Raw genomic sequence first — 9945 nt, 5'->3', positions numbered from 1 at the left:
TGGATTATAATCGTACATTTTTCAAAGAAAAAGAAGAAACAATAAGCATCAAACGAATCATACTGCATACCAAACAAACAGCTAAATGTATAAGAAAATAGAAAGAACACGTGCCTTTCACAACAAAAAGATTATGCATTTATAAACGGAAAATTCCACGCAGACCCGAGCATAACCTATGCTTCAACGTTTCTAAGCGACGTGACTTTACACAGCGCTCATCACGACATTTGCCCGAAGACTACGGCATAACACTAAATTCTCACAAAGCTGCCCTCTACTCCGTCAGCCAACGAGGGAAACGAAAAGGCCCGAAATCTTTCAGAATCCGGCAGAAGGGGAGTCTCCCTTTCCAGCCTGCTCAGCCCCACCGCACCGGAGGGCTGAAGCCCAGAAAAATGACGAACTCGGTCCTGAAGCGCCGTGAGCACAGGCCCATCCCAGACCCCTACCGCAGCCGCCATGGCGCCTGACCCCACGTCCCCGCCGACGGCGCCGCGACTCGTCCTCGCCCCGCCGCTTATCCCCGCCGAGCAAGCCCTCGCTGGCTGCTCTGACGCCGGAATCAGCCGGGCACCCGCGCACCGGCCGCGGGCAGACCCCCTTCCCGCGCCCCGGTACCTCACCACCGGCGCCGCGCCCCACCGCCCGCCACGATTGAATTTTGGCGCCGAGAGCCGGCGGCCGTTAGGGGAGGCGCCTGCTCGGGCTGTCCGCCGCGCTGCCTGCCTCTGGCGGCCCAGCTCCTCCCTTCCTGGCGGGAGACGGGAGGCGCTTGGGCCGCTCCTCGTTCCCCTTCAGAGGAGGAGAGGGCACCTCCCTCACGCAGCCTCTCGGCCAGGGTGGACGGCGCGCACCCAGGGCGGTCAGGCGAACGCGGCTGGCGGGCGCTGACGAGAAAGGCCCCCTCCGGCTCTGAGAGGCTCGGGGGGGCGGTGGCCGGGCCGGGGCGGGACCGCGGGGGAAAGGGCCGCTCTTGCTGCCCGAGGGCAGGGAGCTGTAGCTGTGTGACCGCCGTCCCTGAGCGAGGAGAGGTGCGTGGGGGTGAGAAGGCACTCGGGCGTTAATGTGGGATTGTGTGGCGGGACTGATGACCTTGGGTGTTAACTCCCGGCTGCGGCGGGAAGTGTCTTCGTACCGCCCTTAAATTACGTTAAAATTAAGAAAGTGTAGTTCTGTACTTCAACACTCCCCCCCCCCTCCCCCCCCAAAAAAAACCCTATCCATGCCTGTTTAACTGTCTTCCTGTGATTGACAGAGGTGTTTCCGTTCAAGCAGGATAAAGAGAACCTATTCAAAATTTGCGAGCGCCTGTCATTGGAAGAACAGTAGTTGTCCAGTGCAGCATTGGTCGGAGTGGAAAACAAAGTCAGCTGACTGCGCTAACTCTTTCCTGAAACTGCCGTAGTTATGCTGTAAAAATAGACCAAAATTTTGCAGGACGATTTCTGTATTGTGCTGTCAGCTGAACATACTGTTACCACTGAGATCTGTGGAGCTGCTCTAAAACTTACTGCACTGAACGACCTAGTTTATAGTCTGAGGTTATTTTAATAATTTGAAATAAAGCAGACTGCAGGTCTACATTATAGGGAAAATTTTTTTGTGTGTCTGCTCGTGTCAGGAATTACACTGGATGCAGCTTGATCTGTTTAAGGCATTACTGTGACAGCACTGCTGCTGGAGGTCCTGCAGCCAGGAAGCATTGAATGATGTCCTATCAGCTCTTCATTTGCTAACATCTGGACACCATACTGAGAAAAATAATTTTTAAGTATGGGGAAGAATCAGACTGACACCATATGACTATATGGCCATCATTAAATGCCACTTTTTATTTGGTGAATTGAAAATCTTTCAGAATGAGTTTTGATTCATTTTTGATTGGGAAAAAATCTGCAATCTGTAGCAACGTGCTTGCATGTTTCTTCCTTGAATGCGACTTCCTGATTAGTTTCTGTGAGAAGTCGCTGCTTGGACTATGCTGCAGGTGGCACCTGGTTGCTTTTCAAAGGGCCGAAATGATTGTCAGTGTGTGGCTGATGGAGCTGTCGGCTGAGTAGCCAGTGCTGTACCTGCTCCGGCTACTCCTTTTCTGTCCAGGCTGACTACAGCCTGAAATAAGAAAATGGAAATAAAGAAGAACTACTGATGTGAGAGGTTTTCCACTATAAAGATAACCATGTATGTTCTCTATTTGCATATGACATGAGGGAAAGGGATAATTTCACCCTTTCTTAAGTGGCTATATAATAGCTTTGACCTCAAAGGCCCTCAAAGAGGAGTGCTTCATTTGGTGTTATGGTAAAATGTGCTATTGTAATGATAGTGTTCAATTTTAAGGAATACAAAAAAAATGTTGCAGCTACTTAACATGCAATTAGCATGTTGGAATGAATATAGCATGTGATTTGAGGAAGGAAAAGATACTTTCAGCAGCTGCTTATCTATGAGAATTTTTAGTATTATTATACCATAATGCACATTATACCAAATGTATAGTATTTGTGTATGTATACCTTTACTATGTATATATGTAATATGTACATATATATACTTGTAGTAGCTTTGAGGTCACAGGCAGATATTCTACAATAGTAAACATATAATATAGCTTCACTGGTTTGTGAAATTAGTGTTTTAAGACTTGGAAAAGGGTTTGATTTTAGTGAATGCATAATAATACAGCACAAAATTAATGATATAATCAGAAAGAGGTGATTTTTTTGGGATGCACTAGTGTGCTCACTGGAATCTCTAAGGACCAAAAGCATGGTCACAGCAGATACATAAAAGATGGTGCTCTATTTTGGTAAAGCATCACCTGTTTCTTTATATTTCATGGGGTAAATTTAACACTAAGCCTTTTGGGTAAACAAATATTGTAAGGATCGTTTTTTGGATTTTGGTGGTTTTTTTGCAAATCATGCTATAGTGCTGTTGATTTTTACTTCCTGTATCTTGTAGAAACCTGTGCTAAATAGTAAGAACAACAGTAGTAAATAATTATGAAATTATAACTTTGCTTGCTCCTAATACTGATTTAATTCTTAGGTGTTCATGCTCATATGAAATAAACACTAGTTCTGTTACTAAGAGCTAATTCTGATTTAAGAGTGCTAGGTGCCATTATGTAGTCTCAGAATAATTTAGGCTGGTAGGGATTTTGGGAGGTTGTGTAGTCTGTACACAATGGCAAAGTTAGGCCAGACAAATCAGACTGCTCACAGCCGTGTGAAGTTGTATAAAGTTTGAAAGATGGAGATTCTACAGTCTCTTCAGGCAACCTGTTCCAATATCTGACGCTGTCATGGTTTGGGGGGGAAAAATCCCACAACTTTTCATGGAAAAGTTGGAAAAGACTGTCTTGCAAACTACATTCATCATCTCTTACCCTGTCACTGTGTCATTCCATCAGATGAGCTGGTTTCCATTTTCTTAATACTATCTTATTAAGAATCTGTGGAAGGCAGTAAATCTCCCCATAGCTTTTGTTTCTGGAGACTGAACAAAGACATTTCTCTCAAATTTTTCCTCGTCTCTTAGTTTTCCAGTCTCTTCATCATCTTGATGACTGCACTGGACTCGCTCAAATATGTCAGTGACTTTCTTGTACTGGGGAGCTGAGAACTCAACACGGAGCTCCAGATGCAGCTAGGTCCAAGTTTGGGCTGATGGGGAAGGACTCTGTCCTTCCAGGCCTTTTTTAAGGACATCTCACATTATGGCTCCCAGTATGATCCCTGAGGGATGCCACTGGCAATGCGCTGCCAAATGGACTTTGTCCCACTCAGGACAATCCTTCAATCCTCTACCTTCTTATCCATTTATGCACCAAATTATCAGTTTGGCTGTAAGGATACTACGGGAGATTGCATCAGTGACCTGTTTACATCTGCTTCTTTGCTGTGTTTATGCAGCTTTACTTGCTTAAATGTTCATCATGCAAAAAAAACATGCTTCTCTCAGGCTAAAGCAGGTGCAGATTTCCTTGCACCAATCAACAGTATCTGAGATCCACTAATGTAGTGTATAGCTCAGATTCCTGGAGAATTTGGGACCACAGGTGAACTGGCAAATCCAGTCAGTTATTCAAAGTTTGATTAGCACATTGAAATTCAGTAATCTTACATATTGGGAAGGGAAGCAAGAACAAAGGTTAAACACCAGACCAAATATTAAACAGGTGATTTAGAAATTCTGACCTTCCTTCTGTCAGGTAACAGACCAAAGTACATTTCTAATCTAGACAAGTTGAATATTCACTAGATGTTGTTTCGTCTGTGGTGATACTGCAGTCTCCTTGCAAGGTAGAAGGTTTATATCTGCTTGAGCCTATACCTCTCATGAGCTGATATTCCTGTTGAGGTTTAAAATCCTTGAAAAGAAGGATGCTGGAGGAGAGATCAATACCCTAAAAGGCTGTCAATCCCAGTGGGTCCTATTGACTAAGTCCTTGAACAGCTGGAAGCTTGCTTTCCCAAAATTCGGAGTCCTGATTCTACTCCTCACCTGACCCATATCTCTCAGCACTGCAAACTCCACCACTGCATGATCACTGCAGCCCAGGCTGCCTCCAATGACATCAGCAATTAGCTCATTTGCGTTGGTGACCAACAGGTCCAGTATCGCATTCCCTCTGGTAGGGCTAGATGGACACTCCAGTTTACAGATCATAGGAAATGTCTCAGAGCTCACACGAGTAATCAGTATTGATCAGTGGTGAGAGGCAAATCTGTAGGGGGCTGTACATCACAGGCTTTCCTGTCATGGCATTGGGACCCCTAGGATGGCATTTTGCACAGATGCACCCATTTTCACTCACTGTGGAATATAACAGCGACGTGGTGAAAACTCAGTAACTGGAGTTATTAAGCAGGTATTCCTGTATTGCGGCACTGGGTGTGTGTGGGATCTTTCCTCCTAACACACACACACACACAAGAGTTAAAAGCCCTCAGGTTATATAGGCAGTATACATATGCATAAGTTTTCCCAGAAAAGGCCGGAGTATTCAAATGATTTCCCAGAAATCGTTTACATAGTTCCTGCCCCAGCCACGCTCTGTAAAATGTGGTGGTGGTCGTTGGGTGTTCTCTGGTGGTCGTTTGATGAAGCTTCCTCGCTGGTAAACTTCTGACCTTTTGCTAGTTTCTGCTGAGCTGTGTGCTTCGGGTGGTCAGAACTGGCCTCCTCTCCATATAATCCCATTGTCTGTCTAGGCAGGCTCTGTCTTCCTTATCTTCGAGGACCTGCTGTTTTTATCAGTTCTCTGCAGCTAGGTGGGCAAAAGGCTCAGGTCTTAAAGGTACAGATTAGTTATTAACTTTTTCCCCTCATCAACAGTAAAGTACTATGCTGAGCTGATGTATGCTGGGGTAGCGGGGAGGTCCTCTGGCCCCTTCTGCCAGATGCTGTCTACTGTCTAAAGCAGTGATACAACAGGTGCTGATGATTGCTCTCTGCTTTCCACCATTCCACTGCAGTTCCTTAGACTTTCATTGGCTTGACTTTTTTTTCTCTTGTCCCTTTATCTTTTCATTTAACCATCTCAGTCTCCTTAATACTGCAGATGTATTGGAGTGGTAACAGATGATGGGTTTGTCTTGGATATGGTGAGTGGGCTGGAGCAGAGAGTTTCCCTCTTGAGGGAGAAGCTGGTTGCATGTGTTACGAGCAGGAATTTATTCAAGGATGAATCTGCCGTTGTAATATTACAGAAATTCAGGAGGGGCCCTCAGAGGGATTGCTCGTGCTTGAAAGTATGTTTGTAACTTCCCTTTTGAGCACACAGGGCTGTCTTGTTACATTACACTGCAAGAGACCACAGACAACAGGAGTGCTTAACTTTTGTAGAGGTAAGTGATGAGAAATGAGGGAAGCAGTCAATGGACAGTCTTAGTAAATCCTGCAGTAACTTTATAATATCACATACCAGCCTGAGATTTCTTATCTTTTTCCCCTAAAACAAAAAATTGCTTGCTTGGGGTAGTCAAAAGTTTAGGGTTTAATTTAAATGGAGTTTTCTAGAAATTTAAGCTTAATGGAACTTTCTAAAAAAATTGAGTTTTCTTTGGAAGCTGTAAAATCAAGCAAATGAAACATTTCTCTGGTGCCGTAACAGGCATGTCCGTGCAAATGTAAGAAGTGAAACTGTGCTGTAGTATGTCTCAACAGCTTTGATGAGATTTTGCGTTTACTGATGTTGCAGCATGTTCTTGGACTGTATCAACATGTAAGCAAGGGGGGGGTAGAAGGGGTACTTGGAAGAAGCTTAAGAGTCCCCTGCAGTGACCACGGAATCACAGCTGGTCCTGCTGGAAGCTTTGGCTTAGTTTGTCAGCCCAGGTCACCTGCAGTGTCTTGTCTTCCTTCCTATCTGTGGGTTTCTTGCTTATTCTATCGTATAAATTCTTAAGATTCTCATTTTATCTGCAGTTTCTGAGAGCAGAAGGGCAGCTGACCTGTTTCAGTGCAAGCATTGGCTTCCCTTTTCCCTTCCAGGTGTGAGCTTGCTCAGCAGGACTGTTAAACCTCTCTTGAAATTACAGCCTTGTAACAAAGTGCAGTGTGGCACAGTCTTCTTACCAGGTGATGACTATGCACCTCCGATCTTTGACCTTCTTCCAGGGCTTGATAGCATTGCATAAAGAAGTGAAGCTGCAGCTTTATTGCTTCATAATGCAGCATCATGTTTGCTAAGGTATTTACAGTATATTGTCTGCTGAAAGTAGGAGTGGTTTGTCATTACCTTGTTTTTCACCACAGGAAAAAAGTTAATTCCTGACAAAGCATCGTAACAGCTAAGCCAGAGGGAGGAACAGGTAATTTTTGCTAAGACTTGCAGGCACTTATGATTTGAGGCCATATTCACTCTCAGGTAGTTGGTAATCCTGTAATGCATGGGGAATCCTAAAGTAACCTCTGGGTTATGACTCCCTTGGCTGTCTCTACTGCCAAGAAGTCCTTTTAAGTTTGTTTGTTTGTTTTTTAAAATATTTAGAAAGTCCGTTATGCTGATGCCTGACAGATTGCTTTGAAATGCTGCAGGAGGCTGTGCAAATTGGTTCTGGGGAAAGGGTCTAGAGGAGATGATGATTTCCTGAACAATGTTGCTGTTGTGGTGATTGGTGTTTTTTCTTCAGCACCAATCTACAAACTAATTATGTCTGAGAGATATACTTTACTCAGCTTTTAACGATACCCTTTCCTTCCAGTGTAGCTAGGAGCATAGCTGTTCCTGCTTCGGAATGAAAATAAAAGCAAACAAGTACCTCAGCCATATCTGCAAATTAATTGTGACTGGCAACAAGATGAACTGTTAAGCTAACCCAAAATTTGAATTGAATTTGACTGCCAGGCTTCTAGACGATTTTGTCCTCAAGGTTAGATTTGGGCAAGCCCAGGCTAGGAAACCATACCACAGAAGATACGAATGTTAGTTGGGGTTACTTAAGGAAAGTGAATTTTGCTGGTTTGACTTACGCTCCCTTGAGAGCTTTGCTACTCTTCTACTTTAATGTGAAGATTCCCAGATTTCACCTGTCACCACCAGCTCCTCAGCCTCCAGTCAAACTGTCAATTTTCTCAGGCTTGTCTGTCCTCTTTATTCCTGACCTTCTTTATCTTACCAGTAGATAGCTGGTATCTACTATGGGATCCCAATTTTCACCTCTTCCTTCTTCTCTTCTCTCCCATTTTCCCCTGAATTGTGAATGTCCTTCCCTGTGCTGATTTTGGATAACGTGGCTGTGATAACGTGTGTGAAGGTGCTTTGCTTGCAGCTCTGCTACAGTTTTCACCAACTGAAGTCTGAAGTCTGAACAGAGACTGGATCTTTGCTTTCTTATGTATATTGTTAGTGCACAAAGCTGAGATTCACCAATCCATTACTTCTTTCCTAGGTGTCTGATTTTATGGAAAAAGTTGATAGAGATTAATGTAAAACTTTATTCTTTGATAACTTGATGGGCTAGACCAGAGGACAAGGAGGGTTTGAAGGACATCAGAATAAATGCTGTCTTGAACTTCAATTTCAGTAAAAGCTTTAATGGTTCTTTTGTAAGAATATCAGGCAGAAATGCATCACATTCGTTTTTTCCTGGAACTTGCTAGAAATTAGTTATTTTTAAAAGAGTCTTTTTATCACCTTCATGTGATGTTGGATTATTAAAAGGAATGTTAAAAGGTCAGAGGTCAGCTTTGTTAGGAACACTGTAGAACCAAATGATTAGTTGTTAGGATAATGGTAGAAACAAATGATTAACCTTGAAACAATCCGCTATTGTATATGCATGACAAAAAACAGGAGCCTAGGTAGGATTAATGGGAACTAGAGACAGTGAGCTGCAACAATCTGCCAAATTAAGAGGAGACTAGGTAAGAGGTAATTGCATCAAGGGGAGATCACAGCCATCAGCCCATGGATCACCGACTGTAATTACACCCCAGACTCAAAAGAAGGTGGCAGAAAGGGCAAACTAGTCATGCATGCTAATTTACATGCTAAGCATAGTAGATATGTTTCAGTGTATTGAGTATGTAAAAACTGTGTGTATAAATAATAGTAGTTTTAGGGACCATGGTGTGCTGTCTTGGAACAGGCACCTGTGCATGCACATCCACATAATAAATACAAATATCTCGACTCTCTGTGTTAACTGGCTCTTTGCACACCAGGTGATGACCCCCTGCTTTGGGACAACACATGGACTGTTCTTTTTCAAGTTTTTATCGTAGCTGCCTCTTTGCAGTAATGATTATAATGGCCTATGAAACATTTTATAAGAAAACACACAAAAGAAATGTATTATGTAACCCACTGACACAGACAATGAAATAGTTTTACAGCACAATGGGTACTGCTCTTGGAGCTGAGATGGTGGCTATCACATGCTTAGTCCAGTAACGCTTTTGCTGCACCCCACAAATGTTGCATCACTGCTGTTTGTGCTTTAGAGTTCTTTAATATGCTTAAGTAATGTAGTCCTTACCAGTTCTTACGATTTTATATCTAAACATACAAATTAATCTTGGTTTGTTGACCTGGAAAGTGATTTGTGAATCCATTCATCAAGCATGTGTCTTTGTTCTGTTTTCTCTTTGTTTGGTTTGGGGCTTTTTGTTTTGCAGCCTACTGAAAACATCCCTAGCCTTGAAGTGGATATAATAATGCGATTTCAGTAGGTGAGAAGTGATAAGCAGAAAATTTGTCCTGTTCCCAAAGTTAGGACTACATGTAATCAAAATGGTTCAGTGAAATTAATCTTTCAGTATTGTTTGTAGGAGGAATCATTGCTCTGCTGAAAAATCTGTGTATCACAAAAAGTGGAAATTCTTGACAGGAATGTGAAGATTGGTGTGAATGGGAGATCTGAGTGTGGAAGCACCAGAAGGAACAGTAGAAGAGAGAGAGAAATGGCCAATATTGATGGCTTGCAGATTGATTGTTTGCAGATCATCAGGACTGCAGGACATCTCTGTGCAGCTTCTTAGAGGACCAGATAGGGAAAACAAAAGCCTAAAACAAGGGACAAAGTGTTCCTGTACTCAGAGTGAAGTGAAGAATCAAGCTATTAAGACCTGATGGTGGGGATGTATAGAACAAGGCTGGAGCCTTGAGGCAGAAAGACAAAAGAGACAATATTGATGACTCACAGAGGTGGGACAGGATGGGAGACAAAGCATTTCCAAATCACTGTTGGCTCCCGGAGGGTACAAATGGCACATCCGCAGATAGCTGCCAACCTAAGCAGTGGCCCTTGTCCCCATGTCATTCCTGGCTGGAGCACTTGGGTACCTGTGTCTGAACGCAAAACACACTGCTGGGACAAACACCTCTTAGTGCCTGTGGGTATAAGCGAGTGAGTGGGATCAGTTTTGTGTTACTCTGAACTCACCTTTTGCTCCTGTAAGCCCCTTTGCTGAGTTTGCTTGGTCGTTGCT

The 9945-nt window shown here is 43.5% G+C and overlaps 1 protein-coding gene across 5 annotated transcripts in view; it reads left to right on the top strand.

The window, feature by feature from the left end:
• The first annotated feature begins 927 nt into the window (after positions 1 to 927).
• Positions 928 to 9945, top strand: part of PTGR1 (prostaglandin reductase 1) — a 22745-nt gene continuing 13727 nt past the window's right edge. For 2 of the 5 annotated variants that reach the window (XM_074813756.1, XM_074813753.1), the window contains exon 1: positions 928 to 1034. Coding sequence is in view for 1 of the 5 variants with exons in the window: in XM_074813752.1 (XP_074669853.1) it covers positions 5112 to 5128 (17 nt within the window). In the remaining 4 variants the exon portion in view is untranslated. Of the gene's footprint in view, positions 1035 to 5083; positions 5129 to 5803; positions 5859 to 6768; positions 6825 to 9945 lie in introns of those variants that run through there. The other 3 variants (XM_074813758.1, XM_074813752.1, XM_074813755.1) reach the window with 3 other exon arrangements.

This window comes from Strix aluco, chromosome Z, assembly GCF_031877795.1.
Source record: "Strix aluco isolate bStrAlu1 chromosome Z, bStrAlu1.hap1, whole genome shotgun sequence".
NCBI classification, from domain to species: domain Eukaryota; kingdom Metazoa; phylum Chordata; class Aves; order Strigiformes; family Strigidae; genus Strix; species Strix aluco.
This window is presented reverse-complemented; position numbering and strand designations above follow the sequence as displayed.